The following is a 23980-nucleotide window of genomic DNA, read 5'->3' on the forward strand; positions in this document are numbered from 1 at the left end:
TAGTTAAAAGCTGAGAAAATCTGTGATCTGAGGGGACTACTCAGAACATTTTAGGAGGCTGTAAAAACCCTACCCTGATAAAAGTCACTTTGAATATATCATGTCACCTTGTGTGAAAAAGTGTATCCCTCTCCCATTCTCTTGCTAAATTCTAGCAAGCTCCTTATAGTATCTAAAGCCACTGAGATTTCTGCTGCTTCAGGAGACAATCTACAGAATCCCAAAGAATCTACATTAGCATCTCTAGGGGTTGGCTAGGTTTTGTGTTCCTTGTAGACTGCTCTGGGGATTGTATACACTTCATGCCAGTGTGTTGATGGATGTTTCGTGATGCTATATAGATATTTTCTTACTTTTGTGTTTCATTAAACATTACAGGTGGAGAGTAGGTATTACATATCTCAGCTAGGGTGGTTGTGACAGATCTTATCAGAAAGGTCAAGTTAAAATGACTCCTTATGTTTTAAAATTCACTTCCATTTAGGACACCAGAAAAATGCTGAGAATGCCACATTACTTATTCTACTTATTCTTTGTTTATAAGCTTTGTGGCTGTGCCACTTTCTCTAAATATTCCGTTATGAAGGCATATGTACATAATCAGAGAAATACATATCACACTACAGGATACAGCTTTGTTCTAGTTCATTTGCTTTGCAGGGTGCCTGGTGTAGTAATTTTCAATTTAAAAAAGGCACTGTGTTCTATTTCTGTAGGGCCACAAGAACAGGATTTTATAAAGAGCTATTCCCAAGGGCAAGCCTGTGGGAAAAGTTGTAATAAACTGCCTCCCACCATTGTATTGTCCAGCAGACAAAAAATAAACAAATACATGTCTTCCTTTCTTTTTAAAGGAACATGTATCATTGCAATTCTTTTTTTTAATCTCCATGTATTATGAGTAATGTACATGAATAAAAATCATTCAAATCTTATTGCAGACAGTTGCAGAATCACCAAAAATAAGACTGGTCTCTCAGAAAAGAAATAACATACCACTTTCCCAATTCATTATGAAAAGGTCAACAATCTTAATACCATTAAAAATCTTTTTAAGTGGCCTCCTAGTATTTCTTTTGCTATCACTTTTCTTTAGTAAAGCAGCTCTAATTCAAGATGACCACTTAACAGCACATCATTCAAAGCTAATGGCATATTATCTCATTTACTAGAAAATCATGCAGAAGAAGAAAAAAAAAACACTGATTTTTTTTTTCCACAGACCATATTTTTTATATCTTCTTCTATTTATATTTTCACATTTTTGGGTAAAAACACCAGAAGAGCCTATACAGCTACAAAACCTAGAAACACTTAAAGCTGCTTCTTGAGAAAGTTTGCCTGTGTGGGGAGAATTTCCAAAAGGTATTAAAACCATAGTCTATATTGGGGAAGACAACAACATAAAAAACATGGCTCAAAGACAGACAAGGATGATCCCCTCAACCCAAGCACCATTTTATTCTTGGACAGAAAGCACAGAACAAGATATTTAGAGGGTTTCAGGCACCTGGGTGCAGCATCACTCCTCCTTCATGCAAGAATTGAGAAAGAAATTTAGTTCAGGAATACGATTTAGGGGCCCAAGCCATAAACAAAGCCAGGGCTTTCCTGAAAACCAGCAGGCTTGGGAGTCCTTGGCTTCACAGAAACCTTCTGGAGGTTCTGAGCCAGGATGTGGTTTCATACCCTTTTGTACCAAATTCTCTTGGGTAGCTTTTGCTCCCCAAGAGCAAATAATTGTACTAGGTACAAATTATTGGGAGCAAATTATTAGTACTAGGTAATAATAGCCATTGCTAAATAAGACAAAACTAATCCTACCCACTAATCATTCCTTGAAAAGAATTTTCTATTTAAAGAGAAAACTATTTTTTGTATTTTTTTGGGCAATCTCAGAGGACTACTCTTTACGAAAAGTTCCCTCAAGCGAAGAAAACAGCAGACAGCAGAAGTCTGTCTGCAAAGCTTGTTTTTGATATCAAAATACAATCCTAAAAATAGAAACATAAACAGGAACTGTGACAGATGATGCAGACTGTGTTCTGCAATGCCAGGTTTTGGTAGGTGAGTGACAGGTTCACAGATCCTCTTTGGAATTTGAAAAAGACAAGTGTGTCTCCAGCTCAGAGCAAGCAGACAGCTATTAAGGAGGACAAACTGCCAGTGACTTCCCTCTGCTTTTTCTTCAGGCCTGATCTTCTTTAACACATAATAAAATTGATAATTCTTTCCTAAATTCTTGTTTGGAACAAACTTGTCAGTTCTCCCTCTGTGATGGAGCCCAAGAAGTGCTTTGGTCCAGTAATGATTTCTCAGAATTTCTCTGGACAATGTTTCAGCCTCTCTGTTCCGTTCTGTCTTTAACAATGCCCCAGCAGGTTCAGAGTCCTCAGCTAACTCTCCTCACCTTTACTCCATACTTCTTGGAATGTGTACCATGAGCATCCCACCATCCTGTTGGGCTCTTCAACAATCTCAATTTGGTGCTTTCAAGGGCACAATCACAACAAAATAATAGAGCTTTCAGCTGGATACTGCCTCGGCATGCATACTCACCATACTCGGCATGCATGCAGCTTGCGTGCTTCAAAGAGCATCACCATCTGCAGTCAGAATGTGACCCTTGCTCAGCAACTTGGCCTGGGCTTCAGGGAATGCTCCCAGGGGACATTGTCACTGGCAGTGTAGATGTAGCTAGAATCTAATAATATGTGCTTTCAGTGAAAACTAATGCTTAAAAAGCTGGGTGCTGTTTCATGGGCAACTTCAGAGATCCAATTGATGGATATTGGGGTTAAAAGAAGGTATAAGAGAGACAATTTCATTCAGTGAAAAAACATAATGTAAACTAAGGTGAATAGATACATTTGATACTTCCTTCCCAGGCATTAATGAAATGGATTCAGGCCAGCCTGTTCTCTCTCTTTTTTTCTCATTTTCAGTATCACTGATGTGATATTCAAACATATAAAACTTCCAGGGATATCTACTTCTTAGATTAGCTCAATGTGCATGTGAATGCTTGATGAGAGTTCTGAATTTTCACTAGATTATGAGGGAATTGTTTCCATCTTGCATCCTCAAAATAATAGCCAACATATTTCTACAGGAAGTGCATTTTGCTTTTGAAATGCAGAATTACTCAAGCAATGTCTGAAATACTGCTTACTTCATAGGCTGTGTTCATGGCATTTCTGTATATTTCAATGCTGTTTCATGCAGTAAAAGATGATGTCAGTTTTGATTAGTGTGATGTGATTTTTTTAGTATTCAGATAAGACCTTGCAAAGTATAATCTTTCTGATGAAAATTATCTGATCCAGCTTGTTAGCAGCCAATGCCTGAACAAAAAGAAAAAGCTGCTTCTATTTGAGGTCGAGCTATTTTTAGTGTGCCTTCCCTCGAATCTAAGTTTATGCAGCTTCATTCACGCAAGAGTTTTTATAGTTTATTCTGAGGGGGGATGGGAAAGGGAGGGTGGGAACAGTGTAGTAGTGACTCCCTAGTTATTTGTGGGCTTTCTGACTAAGATATTTATACTCTCTATCTGTAGTGATTCCTCCAGCTTAGCACATTATGGATTCAGATAACAATATTGTTCATTTAAAAATGATCTGATTATGAAAACTGGCAAAAAATGCTGTTGTACATACAAAAATACTCTTATTGTGTTGGCATACCCAATCCTTGAGTTGAGCAAGGGAGAAAGGAGTTAACAAACTAAACACATCTAAGTGGCTACTGTTGGCTGTTCCTCACAGTATTTCAGAAATATTCCATATGGAAGGAAGCAGATTTGATAAGGTTCCTCAAGAGGGAATCAAAAAATAAGAGGATGAAAAAAGACAGAGAAGCTTCTGTCATAATTAGAAACATTTGGTCCCTCAGTTTTGACAAGATTGCCAAGAGAAAAAGTAAGTTTTCTAGGAAGGGATGGCAGAGAGGAAAGAGAGATGACAGGAATTCTATCAGTCTGAGATACTAGAATCAGAAAAATAAAAAATGTGAAATCAGTCTTTGATGCTAAGGTTTTTGAGGAATAAATACTATTGTATGTGTTTGAGGTCTTTTTGCCTTTGTCATATTGTTAGGGTGTTTTTAAATTTTATTATATCGTATTTCTCCAGTGAAATTATATAGATTTAACATTTATGTGTGGAGTTTGTAAATAATGAAGTAATTCCATATGTAAACAGTCTCCTACAGACAACTGTCATTATTGCGTAAATGCCATATCTGAATTAAATTTGAATTCTATTGTAAAAGAGTTTGGTTTGATTCTGAACAGAGGGCTGTGTATATGGTCTCAGTTAATGGCTCTGGGCATTTCTTTTTCACCTGGCCTGTCATAGTTCTTTGTTTTTCCTCTCTGAGCTGTTTCTGTCACATACTTCTTGCAATCCATAGAAAATATTTCAGAATCCTACACTCAGACTTTATATTTGCATCCCCCTAGGCTGAAGCTGCATACCTGGAAGCATCTCAGTTGATCTTGAAGCCCATCAGAGCAGATGGAAGTCAGTTCCTGCCTCACCATGTCCTCCTCCTCATTCCCAGCTCCTCTCACCCAGTCTTGCCTGGAAAGGGCCCTTGCGCTGGGTACTCCTCACACCCTTCCATTTACTGACCCAGCTGCTCCTTGATGAGAGGAGGCAAAGCTTTCTAGGAGCTAGATGTGAGAGGAGGCTAAGCTTTCTGGGAGCTAGAAAGAGTTAAGTGGAAGCATATGAGAGAGACATGGTGTCTTGAACAGTTTGGTGGGGATAAGCAAAGGAGGAGAGGGCAAAGGGAGATTTTGACATGTGCAGGATGTGTATGATTAAGGGCAGTAGGAGAATAGGATGATGGTTGGGCACACCACCATTAAAGACAGGAGAGAGGATGGTTGTGGAGCCAGCCAGAAACTCTCTGAGACTCTCCTGATATTGTTTGTGGAAGGAGCAATGCTGGGAGCTTGGGGCAAACTGTGATGCTGTCAGGAGTCCCCCCGAGCCGAAAACTGTGCTGGCTCCCTTCGACCCTTGCTGTGCAAAGCTTTCATTTGCTCCCAGCTTTCACTGAGATCAGGGAAAGCCTCAACATTAGCTGAATGGATATGTCTTTCTGTTTGAAGTCTGCTAAGCTGCCCTGAAATGTACTTTTGATCCTGTAAGCTTAGTGAAGGCAGAAGATAGGGCAGGATTATAGAAAAGTCTTGATTTTCTCTTGATACTTGGGTGTTACCTCACTAAGTAGATTGCCAGTTTGTAGATTCCTTGGTCTACAGCCTATCTCATCCTTAAATGTACTGCTGTTTCAGAGTATGGCCTTCCTCAGTGCTTGCTGCAACTTCTAGCAATAGGTGAGCATTACATATTTTTTATTTCCATCAAAAAACAACTTTTTGTGTGAGAAGTTTCAAATTTCAAGTGACAAATTGTTTACATGGTTATAAAGATGTTAAAATATGAATAAATGGAGCAGCTCTAAATCTCTAATCTGGGGTTTATGTCAGGGTCTGCTTTTCAGAAGTTATGGAGAAGAAAGCTACCTACAGTCTTTGATGGTTGTATTTGATGCTCAGCAGCTAAGTGAGGTTCTGAGTATCTCAAGAAAGGGTCTTGTGATCAACTTTGCCAGCTAATTTCTGGCAAAGACCTTTTAACCCAGATATTGTAATTTCTGGTGTATCTACAAATAAACCATATCTATAAATGTACTCCTATTTCACTTCAGTACAAAATAAGTTAATTACATCTTTTGTGAAATAATATGGCACCAGAAAATTTTGCTGAGATTTTGATACTAAGAGGTTATTTTTTTTCGAAGTATATTGACATTATTAGAGGTCAAAATATAATTCTGCTACTTTTTTTTTCAATTAAGTTGAAAAGTTTATTATATGAAACAGCTCTGGTTTTAGTAAATTTTTTATTCCCAATATAATCACAGTGTTTTGTTTGCATGACCAGAGAAATAAAATTACCAACAAGCCAAAACTACCAACAAGACATTTTTCTTGCTTAGAAATATTCAGGTATGACACCTGAGTAAGATGTTTGCTGAAATAGCTTTGGCTTCTTTCCTTCTTTGTAGTGTCATGTTTTAAGTCCATCTGCCTTTGCCCTCTCAAAAAGCCACAGTTGGTGTTGATACTGCCAATCCTACACTGTATCCTAGATTAGATTTGGAAAAAACTCATGATGAAGTGCTTGAACAGTAACTCTTTTCATTTGCATCTTATTTTGTTCTGGGCTTGTTGTGCAGATATGATGGCATACCAAACTAAATGGAGACTTATGAAAATCCTCATTGAGTGTTAGTATTTAACATCTCAGTACTCTGGCATTTCCGTCCAAATTAGTTGTTGTTTTAATATTCAAAAGAGATTAATTGTTCTTTTGTTGAGCCTGACGATGTGTGGCTGGGAAAGTCACTGGCTGTATGGCTGTTCCTTTTGGTTCAAGAACCTGAGTCAAATTGCAGCTGTTTGCCTGCTTCTGCAAAACAAGATGTTGTAAAGAAACATAAAAATACTACTCTGAATCTAGGTAAATTAGTAAAATTGATAAGGATATAAACTTTGGTAAGAGCTCTTCCATGGTGGTTGTCTTAGAGTGTTTTTAATTTAAAAAACCCCTTTATATAAAGTCTTTCTTTGTATACTGGTAACTCCAGTATTTTCCACTGAAGAGGCAGAACATTCACTTGGATATGAAATATATGGAATAGCTGGTATAGAAAAGATATTTTTTAGTGATTGTTCTAGGAAAAAATCACATCTCATATGCTATATGTTTTCTCTTTTTTTCTTCATCAGGGGTCACTCAGCCCAGGCAATTTTAGTCTTTCTTTCCATGTGAAATCAGTAAATAATTTCACTTAGCTCTTCCTTCTTCTTCCACATCATCTAGCATAGTATTTGTTTATAATTGTTATGTGGGTTTGTGGTTTGTAGTTTTGTTTTGGTTTTTTTTCACTTTCCAGTAACTAATAAGGAGTGGAAACTGAGTTTCACGGAGATTAAACTCTCTGAAAGCTTAGTATATTAATAGTTTTGAAGTGAGGCAGAACATAGATTTTTGCCATAAGGATAGAGGGTTAAACTTTTCTACACTTTTTACACTGTCACAGGCCAGAAAGGATTGCTTTCTCCTTGGGAAAATAGAGGCAGTAACTGTAAACAACTACAGAGTATCCAGGCTCAGGTTTCTGATTCATTCACTCAACATACACACAGCACAACACCTTACCACAATGCAATGTAAACTCACTCTTTTAAAAGATTCAAAGCTCTTTCTCTTCTCAATCTCTATAGTTAATGCACAAAATTATTTTATGTCTTGGTGCTTATGCACCAATAAAATAATAAAATAATAATAAACAGTAATTAAACAATAATAAAAATGAAAAAACAACCCTCAATAGAAATAGAAAAAATAGAAATCTTATTTGAGTGTAAAGCAGATTGTGCAATGGGTCTGAGTCTTACAGCTCTTCGTTGGAAGGGTGAAATGAAAGTATTTATGTTGTGCTTTGTATTCCAACAAATGTTCTATTAAACAGGAGGAATGTAATCACTGAGTGTATTTCATTACATAAAATGAAGGGGACAGGGACACACAGTATGAGGCAGAGAGCAACAGGTCCTAAAAATCCAGTAAGTGTGGGTATCGTACCCTTCTAGAAGTGCACTAAATGTTGGCAAGCTTTGGACCAGACAATCTCCATGCAGCCCTTCCAACCTACATTGTCACCGTGTAGTTTTGGTCAGATACTGTGATTTAAGCATAGACAAATAGACAAGTCAATTCTTCTACTTTGGGGACTGAACTGTCCCTTTTATGGGTCTATTACTGGCTCTGGGGTTTTTTATGTGTGATAGCACATGCCTGAGAAAACAGATAGTCACTTCCCTGCTAATTTTTGAGCTTTCTTAATGTGCTATAGGAAAAAAATCAAGACCAAAACAATTCACATTGCTCTCCGTATTTCTGCTAACAATGGAGAACTTGTCCTTTCACCCTCCCCTAAAACCCTTTCCATGAGACAGTTAGCCCTGCCTTTGCTTGCCTTCAGTTGAGACCAGTCTACTGTGTCCAGCTATTGAAAGCTGGCATAGGCACAAGAATGTTTCATGGCGCTGTGCATGTTCAGATGAAATATGGACACTCCAGTGTGTTCTGCTGCAGTCATGTATCTGTCCTGCTCAGTCAGGAGGAGATGAGCAGCTTCCCAAATAATCTGTTCTGCAACAGCAGAAAGTCAATTTGGGGAGCTGTATTCCTGGAAATATAGTGAAAAATAGGGAAGTCAGAAAGGCATGTTCTGAATCCGACTACAATACTAATCAACAGTCTCATTATTGTTGCTTTCTGCCAAACGCTATTTCACTTGCCTTCAGAACTGTCTGCATTAATGACTACTTCCACTTGCTAGTTATTTACATATAGTATTGTTCTCATGTCACTGCTAGCAGCCAGATAGCTGCTCCTTGCTAGGTGAGATGAAAAAGCTAGATAGACCAAGCTGCAAATAAATTCAGAGAAAGCTGAGTTTAATGTGTTGCTAGGAAGGATGGAATATTCCTCCCATAATGTCCCCAGCATGCACAAGGTCAAATGCATCACCACCACGAATGCCCTTACAAGAGACCCTCACCAATAGGTGAAGGGGATGAGCAAAGGTAGTCTGTGCTTACCTGGATTTCATTTTACGTGTTTACTTGTTTCTCAGCCTTTTCTGGCAAAAATAGGTGAATCTATTAAAAAAAAAAAGGATAATAGCAAGATTCTTGAGGAGAAGACATAGGAAAGAAGAAATTGTAGACCTGCTCAGTGTCTGTAGCAGGTATCACTTTTCCATAGTCTCTGGTGGGCAAGCATGGTGTCTAACCCTCATGCCCAGCAGTGAAGGTCTTCATTCAGCTAGAGAGGTCACCAGGCTGTCTGCCAAGTCTGGTGTTGCCACACTACTCCCACCTGTGTTTTGAATTAGCTTCAAGTTCCTGATGGGGGATAAGCAAATACAAATCAGTATGAAACATTAAACCCCTCCCCTGAACTTAAGTTTCTTCCCAGAGAAAAGAAGACCATTCAAATGCATTCATACAAATTCATACAAATACACTTTGGTGTGATTTAAATTCTGCTCAAAAAGAGCTTCTTTTGTGCTTTTGGCCTGTGACACAGAATTGGTTACAGATCCAGAGGTTTTATCTGAGAAGCAAACCTTATAATATATATGTCCATATAACTAACAAGTCAGTTACAGGCAATTCTAGTATATTTGAATAAGTTAGAACTCCAAAGGGTGCTATAGTGGTGCTGCAACTTGGTAGTGAGTGACTCTTCATCTAAGCAAGAAAAAAACTGAATGTAAAGCCCATGTCCAAAACCAGGTTTTACTGCAGTTTGCTGCTGAAATTTCAGAGCCAGCTGATCTCATTCCAGTGTGACTCAGAGAGCTCTTCATTGTTTTGATTAATCTGCCCAAGAATATAAAAGCTGATGACTTAGGATGGCTGTAAAGATTGAAGCCCAAAAGTTCAGAGCATTTTGACTTAATTGAACAGGTATTTGGAGACATAATTATTGTATAACTTCTATAATGTGCGCTTTCTGAAGGTAGTGAAAAAACCCCAATATTTTGAAAAATTCCTGTAATATTCACATGTATTATTATATCTTGGTTGAGTAATTAGTTCCCAGGCTAGTGTGTGTTTTCCAGTTTTGTACAACCCATTGATCTACAGGATTTTGATACTTTTCCATTTTTGGCATTTTCATTGTACCAGAAATGTGCTTGCAATGGTGACTTAGCTGCAAAAATAATTCTTATCAAAGCACAGATTAAATTAAAGCAAAAAACACCCAAAAAATTAATAACCCAATTTAACAGACTTTGAATGTATAGAAGGCTTCTGAAGAGAGAAAAGTAATAGTCTGTTCTCCATGCTTTAGGAAAGCAAGTAACACTATGCAGCCAGGGAGCAATAAGTGAGTCACTAAAGGACATTATTTTAAGAATAAAGATTGCTGTTATTTGAGTAGACCCACATAGATTATGAGCTCTTTAGCACTGGTAAGTAAAAATTACTTATTTTAGATAAATATAACTTATTTTTAGATAAAGATAACACTGACTCTGTACTGGAGAAAGGATGGGTTATTCTTCCAGCCTGTTTTCCTAAAATACTTAAATAAGAAACTGAGCAATTTTAAAGCTTTACAACATAGTAGGAACTTTTGATAGAACATTTCATTTTATATTTGTAGACACGTGGGAGAGGAGAACTTAGAGATAGTTATAAGCAGGGGGAAGGGAAAAAAAGTGGTATTCAAAACCTGAAATATCTGTCTTTTATTATTTGAGGCTTATTATTATTTGTATCTCGGTTATTCTACCTACTTAATATAATGAGGTTTATCAAGACCCACCTTACTTGAGTTAGATTCACATAATATTCAATGTCTTCCAAAAAATGGATTATTTTTGAAAATGTTTTAATATTTTTTAACACTTTCACTTGATGAAATGTTTTTCATTCCTAGAGGTAGGCAGACAAGGTCAAACAAGATTTGAAGACACACACAACCAAAGTGGGTTAGATTTAAAAGAAAAAGATTTCAAACTGTTGTGTAGAAGGAGAAAAAAGGAAAAAGAAAACTATGCTAGTCCTTGGAATAAACAATGCAGGTCCTTGGAATAAACAATGCTTGGCTGAATTCTAAATGTAACATTTTTGTAGACAGTAATCAATTTCGGACATGGTAAAGTAAATATTCCCAGTAGATGGATAAAATGTAACTGATGTTATTTTCTAGGACAAAAACTGAGTCTTTGTCCTCAAGGTTACTGCAGGAAGCAAAATCTGCACATCAGTGCTTGCAGCAAACAACCCAAGTGACTCAAAAGCTTTTCTTGAACCCAGAGATGTAATGTTTTGGAAAAAGCACTTAAAAATTCATTTCCATTCCATATCTCTTTCCAGATGCAAAAGCCAGTAGGTTTGGTTATTTTTGCCCCACTGGTGTTCTGAAGTCCTGGCTGTCATTGAGAAACTGTCTGGAAAGTGTGCTTCACTTTCCAGCAAAAGTGTGCTTCAACTAACGGGAAACTAGGCAGGAAGGGAGAGTTTAATTTTCTTGATAATTGTAAATCTAGTTTCTAGGGAATTATTTCAAAACTAGAGCTTGTCCTCTGATGTTTCTTAAGATCTTGTAGTATGACCAAGTATCAGCTTTTGTGTTGCTACACTCAGTTTGTTCTCAGGATGGCTGATTCACCAGCCAACTCTATCGCATGTTTGGGTGTTTATTTTTAGTAGCAGACTGCTGACAGACAGTTGCTATTGGCTGTGGTGTGATTTCTTCACATTTTCAGGTGTCCATTATCAGTCCTTTGCTGGATGTTGCATCTCCCTCCAGAACTGGCAGAATGTATGATGAGAGAAATACGAGAGAAATCCTCAACCCTTGCAGTGCTCTATCACCTACCTCAGCTTCATTCATTAAATAGCAGAAGTTTTTAAAATTATTCAAGTTTTCCTGGTTGATTTGGTATTGAAACAGTGAGAAAGGCTTACCTGAGCTGTTCTGCCAGCTTTGCTCTGAGAGCAGTAACCTCAGGCAGAGGAGCTGTGATAAATGGTGGGAAACTGTAACATACAACAACTAGAGACTTCTCTGCAGATAAGTTTTCACTAGAACCGTAGCTTTGGTTGATTTCCAAAGTGCTTAGATCCAAAACATGTTGAAACAGAAAGAATCTTGTAATGAGACTGGAAACAATTCATAAAGAAACAGTTGCAGTGAAGTTCAGTTCAGAAATGTGTTTGGTGGCTATGAAGGCAAATTGCTGACCTTACTGGTAGAGCAGAGAAGTATTTAAGGTCATAAAAATGGTTGTCAACAGAAAAGATATCTTGCAGTCTTCAAAGAAAAAACATTTGTGTTCTTTTGCTGCTTCCTTCTCAAACAGATTTTTACATTTCCATGAAAAATAACATCTTATCAAGTAGATGGCATGTTCTGATATTCCAAAAGCTTTATTTAATTGCCAAAATAAAATGATGCTTGCCTCTGTGTCCTGCAGTTGAACTTTGCCCTTACTAGAGCACTCTTATCACTTTATAGAACCACACAGAAAAGTTTGAAGTGGAAATTATATTTTTTTTTACATAATGACAGTTAATACTTTTCCGCATAGTAAAATTGCTCTCTTATCACTTTCAATTCAGATTAAATGGTTATTTGCAATGTAAAATGTCCATTATAAATTGGCAGATTGAATTCAGGAATCCCTGTGTGAAATTCCATGGTTTATATGCAAGGTTTTCATATAGCTAACTGGTAAATATGAATTAATAATTCCCTATGATCTCCTCTTCTTTCATGCTTATTCTGCCCTCTAAAGAAGTCAGAGAATTCCAGAACCTGGAAGCAATTTTGTCAAAAAAATAAATGACATTCACACCTCCAAAACTTGACCGCTTGAGTGCATAGCTGCTGTATATGACTTGTTTATTGGATGTCGTTTTTTTAGGTTTTTGGGTTGCTCTTTCTGTCACTATTTACAGAGCTAGACAGACTTAGTGGAATTTAAAACATTACCAATTTTGAAAGGGCTACTTAATTTTTTTTTGCTGATGTACAGTTTCTCAAAGATATTTTATTCTCATACTGTAGAAAAGTCAAAGTTTATTTTTAAACCATTGTCATGATATTTAAAAGTGATATTTACAAAACCATCAGGGAATTCGACAATAATCTTGAACTGCATTCAGTCATACTGGCTTCCTGCATTATTGCTTATCCTTATATTTTCTTTAGAAATGGTGCTTTTATTTTGCTGCTTTCATTTCTAATATTGGGCATGAGGGACCTGCTCCCCGTCCCATCCCAGCTCCATCATTACACACAAGGATAATATATTCCTTCTGTTACTCAATAACTAAGTCCTTAAAGCATTAGTCTGTGAAAGAGGGAAAATGAAATAAAAGGCTTTTTAATCCCTTGCTCATCAAGCTGGGTACATGGCCATGCTTCTCTCTCCCTTTGAATCTGGGTTGCTGTGCAAGATATAGGGCAGTATTCCTGAGATCAGGGTAGATGGAAGATAAAGACTGACACTGCATGGCTTCCCACAGCCTGTGGAGCAGCCCTGCTGTTGTGGCAGGAGCAGGCAGTGGACAGTGTCTGACCGGTCAGAATATGCAAACCTGGCCTGGATGGTCACAAGAAGGTGCAGAAGGTGTTGGAATGGGTCTTTGGTCTGGAAATATGTGCTACTCCTCAGCCTTCGTCAACACAGTAAGGTTTGGTAATGGACACGGAGTTTGGGGTGGGAAGAGCACAGCGCTAGAGTTGACCTATGGCTGGATAGGCAAGGGCCACAGGGGGTGGTGGGGGTGCAGCAAGATGAAACCTGGCAAAATGGCTGCAGGCTATAGTCAGTCTGAGTGACATCTACACAAGGATCACCAGAAGGAATGGTCAAACTTCAGTCAGTCTCTTCAGGAAGTTTTATCAGCAGGAACCCTATGAGAGAGGACTGCATGAAGAAGCATCTGATTAAATTTACTAGCTCTTGCTATCTTAAAATCTGATGGGCAAATATTTTTAGAGGAAAACCGGGTTGACATATTTATTCAGCATAAATTGTTTGTTCCTCTGAGGAAAACTGGGAATTTTCGTGCTTGCAGCTGGCACGCATACTGCTGTGCAGTGCAGTTTTCAGTCAGACTAGCAGTACACCAGTCATAGCTGACCCCAGAAGTCTAATCTTTTGCTAAACATTTTGAAGTGTTTTCTTCCTAAATACTAACCCAATTGTTTACTGTCTACATAAAAACTGCTAATGGTAGGGCTGCTAACTGCAACCAGGATACATGATGCTTTAATTGCAGAGTATGACTCAACAGGAGAGCACTGGAAGTCTGGGTGGGGGCTGAAGGAGGGACCAGATAATAACAGGACACAAAGGTGCGTATATGCAAGAGAGAAAACCTGGGGCTTTGCCAAGTTTCCAGTTATAGTCCAAGTTGAAATACAGAAGACCAGTTATGCAATCCCAAGCCAGATTTTTGGCTCTCAGTGAAATAACGTTGGTGGCCTATATGGAAATATAGATGGATTCATTACCCGAACCCCCAGGGAACATGGTAGGTGTGTGTGGTTCTGGCACAGACAGTCATGGAGCAGGAAGGGCGATGGTGCTGAGCTGCCAAAGGCTGGGGAGCACAGCAGAGCGTGGGATGCCCAGTGAACCTTTTGATCAGTGCATGGAACTTGGCAATCCTGAGGCTTGCTCTTGCCAAGGGTTGGATTTGTGAAGAGATTCTGTGATATGCAGCCATTCCTTCGGGGTATATGATTGAAGTTCATGGCAGTTACCTGATTTGCTAAAAAAATTTGCTACATTGAAGCACCACCTCCTCCTCCACCCCCACCAGCACCCCTCATCCCACACACGTGCACGCTATGTTACAGGTATATTAGGATGCCCACTTAAGCATTGCTATGTAGCACTGATTGTAGCACAAATTTCTATTTGAAATGCAGTGAGTTCCCAGTTATAGCGCTTAACAACATTCTTCATTCCCACATCTCTTTGTTTGATCCAAAGGTTGGAACATTTAAAATATCATCAAGAAAACACAGTGCTTACTGACTGAGGCAATTGGATTCCTCTGGAACAATATGAAACAAGACTTAACAACAAATTGCCAAGTGGTACCACCATGTCAATGAGATACTTTCTTCTCAACTTCTGGCAAAGGAGTAATTGCCTCTAAGAACTCATTGCTTTATTCTTGGGGATGATATTTAAAAGAGTTAGATGCTATGCCTCTGCCTTCACTGATGCTATTAATTGGTTTTGAGACACATCCCCATTTTTGTCATTTCTAAAGGTGAAGGCTGTTCTGTGTTTTGTTAATGATGACAGCACTGCTGAGAAAAAGGAAGGTCTAAAATATTTGACTTTAAGAACATGACAGATTAAATAACCTGGGGGGGTCCTAATAATCATCATTCACAATGTAGGAGATGACAAGGGGAAATTTCTAAGATGACATTTTGTCACTTGTGGTAGTCACTTAAAATGACAAAAGCTATACATTCTGCACTGCAGCTTCTTTACTCTAATTGGGCCAATTTTGCTATCATGCTATTATCCTGCAGAGCAGAACTGGTGACAAACAAAGAGGCTTTTGTGATCTCAGCTGAATATTCTTCCATGAGCTCAAGAAAATATCTTGCCAAAAGAGAATGAAAATTGTCCCTGCATTTTGTGACTGGCCAGAAGCCTAAGGCTCATGTCTGTCTGGAAAAAAGTCTCATCTATATTTTTAGTTCCTGCTTGCTTACGGTGGAATTTTGCAGAAGGGGCCACAAGACAGAAGAACTATAATTGCATTTTGGATTTTTCCTGTTATGTGGAATAACTTACCTTGGGATACGTCATGGGAAAAAGAGGGCTAAACTTCTCTTCTGCACTCTCTGCAATTTTGGCAGTCTGCTTTAATTTAACCATATTTTCCACTATGCACCATCACATAATAATTCCTTTTAAGTATGTAATGACATAAAAGTTGATTGTGTTAGCACATGCTTCTTTGTAGCTATTGGGAAACTTAATCCATTTTAAAAACGTTTGAACTTTGGAAGAAAAATTGTCATAAACAGCTACATGAAGAGTAGTAAGGAAGTGGTTCTATAAGCTGTTAATGTAGTGCGAAATCCTGAAACAACCCATCTTGTTAAGACAAAAACATATTATTTATTATCATTTAGAAGCTTTCGGCAAAAATATGTTTAGTAACACACATTTGTTAACATGGAATAAAATTACACTGGAATGTAGCATAGAGTGTATGTGGAGTGGGCATATATCCAGCTCATCTAAAATACAGTCATTTCATGGAAGTGTTAAGCTGTTAAAACATATTGCTACCAAGAAACAGTTGTTTATTATGATAAGCATTGTTTTTCTGCATGACAGAAGTAGGAAAATGTCATTATTAATGCTGTCCATGATTTGGACAAAGATAGCCTTTGTTTCCATCTACTGAACGAGATATTTATATTCATTGTTTTGGAGAAACTAAAATTGGAAAACTGAAGGTAAATATTTCTTTCAATCCTTTAGCACATTTAAATCTGCAGGGTTCAGATTAACCAGTGATGGTGGTGTGCAGTTAGTCAGCATTATGTAAGGCACCAAACACTGTAAAACAGACTACCAAAAATATCATGGTGGTGTCACTTTGGCTGAAGAGCTGCACATTTTCCCAGACGTTCCCTCTTGCCCTTTACTCCATCTGCATATGCTACAATTCATAGAATCATACATTAGTTTGGCTTGGAGACGTCCTTTAAAGACAATCTAGAACAGCCCCCCTGAAATGAGCAGGGACACCTTCAACTAGATCAGTTTGCTCTGAGCTCTATTCAACCTGACCTTCAATGTTTCCAGGGAACCTGTCTGGACAACCTGTTCCAGTATTTCACCTTTCTTACTGTAGAAAATTCCTTCTTTATATCTAGTCTGAATCTGTCCTCTTTTGGTGTAAAACCATTGCCCTTTGTCCTATTGCAATGGTTCTAACTAAAAAGTCACCATCTTTCTTGTAAGCCCTCTCTAAGTACTAGAAGGCTGCCATAGGGTCTCCACAGAGCCTTCTCTTCTCCAAGCTAAATAACCCCAACTCTCTCACCCTTTCTTCACAGGAACATATTTCATTCCCCTAACTACTTTTGTGTTCCTCTTCTGGACCAACAGGTCCATACCTCTTGTGTGCTGGGGCCCCAGAGCTGGATGCAATACTTCAGGTGGAGTGTCACCAGAATGGAGCAGAGCAGAGGGCCAGAGTCACTTCCCTCAACTTGCCATGCTTCCTGTTTATGCAGCTTGAGATACATTTGGGACCACTCAGCTTGGTGTGGTCTGTAAACATGGTGAGGGAGCATTTGATCCCATTGTCTGTGGCATTGATGAAGATATTAAACACTACCCTTCCCAATACAGACCTTTGAAGGACACCCCTCACCACCAATCTCCATCTGGACGTTGAACCAGATTATGAGTTACCAGTTCCTGACTTCAGCAAGAGTTGTTTTGTTAGCTAAGAGTGCTCACATCTCATTTCTAGGTACCCTACTCTTACTTCTGGCTTCCTGAAATTCCAGGTCAAATTGGAGTTTCTGTTGCATTAATGCAGCTTGCTGATGAAGTACACTCATTTCCAACTCTGCAGCTACATGGTGCTCATGGAGCCTTAGCTGAATCAAGTGCCATCCTACTGCTTACCCACCTGAGCTACCAGTGCTGCTCCTCAGGGCATGACGCTTGCTACACCATCAGTGAGGGCTGTTTCAGGGCCTTCTTCAAGCCATCAACTCTGCACTTCTGGCTGTGTCCAGATCAGCAGCCACAGCTTTCATTCATATCCATACCCCAAATTCCGGCATCTCCAAATTCTGTTCCCCTATGTCTGAGTCTCTTAACCCTGCTCTACTCTTCCTCATCAGTCCCGTCTCTACTTTATTCTTATTTACAAATCCCTCTGTATCTGCCTACTGCAACATCCCCTCTGTCTACCAAGGCTTATTAATGCTCTCTGAGGCAGGCTGAAAGTCTCAGCAGGTTTACCTCTTCATCTTTAGCTGGCATCTTTTCATTCTCTCTTGGGAAGGAAGAGGTGCCAGAGCTCCCTGAGCAGCTCAGGTTTTCCTTCCAAACTCATCTCATCCCAGACTTCTTACAGAAAAGCCACAGTAAACTGCTGAAAACTTAAAGGAAGGATGCCATCCTTACCAGGATAAGCTCTAGTTTCTACTGAAAGATCCTGTAAATGCCACTCCCTAAAAAAAAAGTGCATTGTCATGAAATGTCTGCAACAAGTGAAGGAGTCTGCATCAAGTAGCATATGTTCTGACAGAGAATTCTTTCAGATGATGGCTGGACCAAAAAATTACTTAATTGGGACTAACACAATGCAATATACTAATTATTTGACAGTGCATAGTATCTTTATTTAGAACAATAAAGCATATGTATATAATGTAAATTCCAAATCTGAACTGGTATAAAAAGGGATCTGGGAAAACATCTATTTTTAAGAGGACACATATGAACATACACATCACATTTTATAAACTTTGTTGATTACCTTCAGTCAGAATGTAACTATGCAAAACTGTGCTGACATTTACATTGAAATAAATGAATTTGCCCATAATGCAACCAGCAAACATCTGTCTCTATCACTGAAGAGTCTGAAATTTCCATGTTCCATTAATTTGATAAAAAAATAGCAACATTCCACCATTACTGTAAATCTGCATTTAAGACAGTTGAATGAGATTTATGAATTGAAAAATGTTGGATAGTTCTTAAACTTAAATCAAACTCAAAATATCAGTATTTTATGTGTACTGTTAAATTTTCAAATTAATAATTCTGTTTTGTGTACTGAACATATTCATATTCAGCATATTACGTAGAGCAACAGAGAAAACAGAGCTGCTGCAGATGAGAATCTAAAACATGTGCAGGTTGTACACATACTCCATAGTGAAGCACATTTTATGTGCTTATAAAAAGACCTCGTGATGAAATAAGTACCATTAATTCATTCAAGTAAACACATACCTAAAGTAGAACAGTAACTCAGTATAAGACTATCTGCTTTTTTATTCTCACAAGGCCACTAGTAACTGCATGCAAAGTTCAACTATTTCAAAGGAAACCTAAAAATGTTACATTTGTCACCAAACCACAGATATCCAAAAGCCAAATTTGGTTGACTTTAATATAGAAAAAATAAAACACCCCTTTTTTCCCCAGTTTTATTCAAAGAGGGAGTGTGTTGATTTTCCAAGTATGTTAATGCATGAGCTCTGTCTACCCTAAAAGAAGACTGAAAAACTGATCACTCTTTAGAAGTTAAACTTCTTTAGAAGTTGAGAAGCAATTAAAGGTCTATTTCTGCCACCCATCACCAACTGAAGAGTACATTTCTCTATTTCTATTGATTTCAAAGATGTCTCACAAGTCAGTAGTCTTTCAGAATCTCACTGTGAACAAAGTAAACATTTCCTCAGTGGGCACAGAAAGTTTCCAGTAAATTCACGATGCCACTTCAAAGTGCCATGCCACCTAGTGTATCCATGAATGTCCAGAAGTCTCCTTCTGGGTTGCAAAAGGATTGAGAACACCCAATCAGATCTCTCTTGTGTTCAGATCTCTCAAAATGAGGGCAAAGAATGGGAAAACCATGTGGTCCAACAACAGTTCTGCTACTCCAGGTGTCACACAATTTTGTGCACATTCAAAGAACAATGTGATGTGAAGGTCAAAAGTATACATGATCTTTCTTTCTGTTTGCATGTAATTTTAAATTTACCTTGCTCCACGGAAGAGATTAAAGTGTCTGACATTATTTGAAAGTGACTGGAAAGTGAACTTTTTGTCATAGTCAATTTTTATTTATGTTTCAATTCATAACTGATATTTTCTCTAGGACTGAAGATTAAGAAGATTTAAGCCTAAAATATCATGCTTTTGAATATCAAAATACAATTTGGGGCACACCAATGTGACCCAAATCAAGCATTATTGAGTATATGATTTTGTGGAAAGAATGCATTTAGAAGAATGAACTTTTTTATCAACAAAGAACATTAATAAATACAAGATTTTTGTATTACTTTAGCTAAGGAAAAAACTCAAACCCTCAAATGCATAAGCTAGCCTCAAGAGCACATTGTATGAAGTCTTTAAGGTTTTCATACAATGTGTAAGTATAATTGCTTCCATTTACTGTGGATACTTTTCCATTCAGTCAAAACAAATACATGACTATTCTCTGCATGACCGATAAGGTGCAAATTTCCATCAATTAGTTCATGCTGACTTTTTTTTTAGGGTACCTCTTAAAAAAGTTTGAAACTCAAAGTCCAAGGGCCTTGTGAGTAAAAGAACTACAGAGAGTCAAAGGAGACTCAGCTTTAGATGGGGAATTCCATTCTTTGAGGAGTGCATTTGCTTTTTAGAAGTGATGAGCAACCCTGGTTATTAATTGGTGAGTGCTCCAGCATCTTCAGAATAAACATAAAGGCCTAATTCTGACACCAAGCTTCTTTTGATCTAGTCTAAAAGAAGTTCCTCCGGTGATGCAAACTGAAAAGTTCTGTCATCCTTAATAGAACTATGCTAATTTATACCAGCTGAGTAGGACTTGAAGACCCTTTTCTAACAAACAGAAAGTGCAAAAAGGGCCTGAGTATAAATAAAAATTCTGCATGATCAAATCCTTCCATCAGTGAATTCATGAGAAATTTCAACCTCACTGCAGTAGGGTCAAAATTCCATGCAGTGTAGCTACATGCCACATCATCAAGCTACATGCCACATCATCAAGTTCTGAGATTTTTTTCTTTTCGCAAGTCTGAAAAACAATTTTACCAATAATACACACACACACACACACATACACACGTATATATTATATGTATGACATATTCTTTTTATGCATGGTTCTCAGAGCAGAAGATTAAAACTTCCACAAGGACTCTTAAAAAATTTGGTAACTATACATTTTAAGGAGAACTCCAACTTTATGCAAAACTTTAAAAGGATTGGTGGGGTTTTTTTTGGGTTTTTTTAAGTTTTCAAGTTATTTAAACTAAAACTCTTGCTGACCTGGTCAATATCACAATAGATGACAGTTTGTCACCTCATGTGAGCCTTTATCATTTACCCTTCGGAATTACAACCCCTATTACAGGTAAATAATTCATACTCATTATCTGGGAAGAGATAAGATGAAAAGATGCACAACTACACTTGTAACATTTACCATGGTATTTTTAGGATTTACTTGAAAATGCACATCTGTACATCAGTCCTGTTCATATTCCATGGATACTGTAACAGTAATAGATGCAGAAGACAGGTGGAAAACAAAGCCTTTCTCTTTTGTTTCAAAAGAATTAACTTTCAAGAGTGGAGAATGCCAGGATATTAAAGCTTACTAATCACTTAAAACACAATGCAAACATTAATTACAGCTGATGTAAGTAAAAGCTAAATACACTCTCAGGATCTTTCAGATTTTCTATGCTATACATTTACAGACAAGGTATAAATGGCATGCATCTTCAGAATTTTAAATGCATTTCATGGGTTTGTCTTTATTGTGATGTTTGAACCTAATTCAGACTCTATTTTTCCTTAGCATGACTGGAAATTTCACCAGTGTTCACATACCCAACAGTTACACTTAATTCTTCGAAGCTCCATGGGGTACATTCACCTCTGCTTACTTTGTCTTCATCCAGTATTTGGTTCTCCTGAACAGAGACCACCAACGCTGATGAATTCTTGAGGCTTTCTGGGGTGGGCAACCAGCCACCTGGCACCCAATAGAGACCACGTGTTGCTGTACACACTGCCTTTGACAGGCATAAACACAGCTCCTTATAAGTCTACGTCTAGAACACGAGCTCAGGGCATGACTTTGCTTTCAAGTTTTATATACAATATTGAAGAGTATGTTATCTGTATCCATTTCTGCGTTTTCTGTCAGTTCAGAGACCTTCATCTGAAGACATCAGTTTAAGGTAGAGGACACAGAATTTAAATTAAGGATGCAAAGGTATTTATGACTTGTAATGATTACACACTGTTGGAGGCATTGGAAAGATGCTTTTTTTGTTCAGGACATACTTTGTTTGCCAGAGTCAGCTGAAAGTATTAATGCAATTAAAAAACCTCAAATGTCACACAAGATAGATATTCACATAAAATACAGTCCTGCTAAGTGCACACCCTTCTTGTCATTGTTCAATTCAGTGTTGGTTTCACAGTAACAAACACAAATTGTCCTCATTTCTGTATCATGTCTATGGAGTCATGGGCAGCAACAACAGATGCAGACTCAGTCTGTCACTCCAGAAGGAATACGAATGTGCTTAAAGCTGCTTCATTTATGAAGCGAACATGGAACTGTTACCTGCCTGAAGAGAAAAACAGAAATTCTGATTTTGCTGATTAGTTTTCCTTTCTGTATTACTAAACAGTAGATCTTTTCACAGACATACAACATAGACATTTTTTTCTTATAATTTTGGAAGTAAATTTAATGACACTTGCATAGGGATTTCTTTACTCAGAAGGAAAAATATTTTCAGATGTACTTTCCTGATGCAAGAACACACTTGCCTGCAAAAGCTCATTGGTGTCATCTAAGGTAATGGAACTACTCTCATGTTTTACAGAACTGTTTGGGCATTTTGGTACTGGCAATCTCTGGCAGCAAACTTCCCTTTGAAGTCATCTGGACAAACTGAACTGAGTTTACATCTTTGGAAAAATGGAACAAATTGTCCAATGCAGTGACAACTTTGCTTCTCAATGAGCATATGGTAGAACAAAGCAGTTGAGGAGAATGAAAAACTTCTCAAGTTGCAGCTAACTCAATCAAAGACTTGAGAGTAACTGCTGCAGGAGGAACTGCAAAACTGAGATTGTCTGTTATACTCCAACCCTGCTCTTTCCACTCATGATGAAAAATGAAGAGTTCAGCACTGTCTGAATTTTCCAGACTATTACATAGATGCCATGGGTTAAACACAGCACAGTTTCTGTGGTAAGAAGCCTCTTGCCAGAGAAGTGCTACTCTGCAGAGGACAGCTGGGACTGAGAAACCTCACGCACCTTTGCTGCTCGCTCTTACATACTAAAGCAAGACTGATGTATCTGATAAGGATACAGAGACTACAGAAATGTGCTGACTAAGCAACAATTATATAAAAGCTCAGCTCTACTTGGCCTATTCTTCTACACTCACCTGCTAATTTTACCAGATTGTGTTTTTTAGTTCACATTGCTTTGAAACAGCTGTAGGGTAACAGCTGAAGGCTTCTCTGTATCAGCTCTAACACCAAAAAGGAGAAGCAGTAGCTGTCCTTCATTCTGGGATTCTTGTAAATTTCATTTTGAAACATTCAAGTTAAAAATCAAAGGTCTACATTAATGAAATAGGATTAATTAAATTAGCTGCTGAAGATTTTATACACCTACTAAATGCTAAATGCTACCTACTGAAAGCAAGATTTTTTTTTCCTGAAAATGGACTCTGAATCACTTTATATTGCAGCAGCTAAAAGTGTTTAAGTCTATGGTAAAACTCTCACAATAACCAACTTACCAGTACACGAAACAGTAACAGTGTTGAGGAAGAAAAAGCAACAGCTACACTTGTAGATGTTCCTTTTCTTTTTGCTGCAACATACTGGGAAAAAAAAAAGGTACTTTATTGCAACAGTAATAGCCTTCCAATGAAATAGAATAGAAGGGTTTATAAGTTAGATAAAATTTAAAGAAGGGAACCCAAAGAATTATAATTTATGCTTGATATTAGTTCTTCCTACTTATAGATTAATATTCCTAATTTCTCGGGGAAGATAAAATTGTAATAGTCATCTATGCTATGTATGCCAAAACACATGCCATATATTTACGGAGACATCTGATAGAGAATGCAATCTGTTTCAAGTTCCTGCAAAGGCCCTCTCCTGCATTTAACTGTGTCATCTTTCCTTCATATAAAAAATGTTTTGTATTTTCTGTGAAGTTAAAAGGAAGATGTATGTCCCATTTCACAGGTTTTAACACCTATGAGGATGATGTGCAGAATGAGTTATTTGTAGGAACCAATATACTTGGCGAAATGAATACACAGCCTTCCATTCTATATATTGTATATGAAGAAAATTTGTTTTATGAATTTATTACTTTAGCAAGCTTAAACACGGAAAAATTCAGCTCCTGTGACCAGACTGCTAGATCAGAACATTGCCTATTTGTCCCTTCACCAGTGGGCAGCACCAGGCATTTCACACAGTGTGAGAACATTACAGGACATGTCCTTCTGCCACCTGCATCAGATCTTTCCCTAAATCATTCACAGTCAAAATCTGACCAAACA

At 37.8% G+C, this 23980-nt stretch overlaps 1 protein-coding gene across 2 annotated transcripts in view; it reads right to left on the minus strand.

Moving 5' to 3' along the window:
• Positions 1-17998: 17998 nt before the first annotated feature.
• KITLG (KIT ligand) overlaps positions 17999-23980 on the minus strand; it is a 56944-nt gene continuing 50962 nt past the window's right edge. For both annotated transcript variants that reach the window (XM_038153921.1, XM_038153920.1), the window contains 2 exons: positions 23201-23284; positions 17999-22007 (listed from right to left, as the gene is read on the minus strand). In XM_038153921.1, the coding sequence (XP_038009849.1) occupies positions 23245-23284 (40 nt within the window). In that variant the 3' untranslated portion in view covers positions 17999-22007; positions 23201-23244. The remainder of the gene's footprint in view (positions 22008-23200; positions 23285-23980) is intronic.

This window comes from Motacilla alba, chromosome 1A (genome assembly GCF_015832195.1).
Source record: "Motacilla alba alba isolate MOTALB_02 chromosome 1A, Motacilla_alba_V1.0_pri, whole genome shotgun sequence".
NCBI classification, from domain to species: domain Eukaryota; kingdom Metazoa; phylum Chordata; class Aves; order Passeriformes; family Motacillidae; genus Motacilla; species Motacilla alba.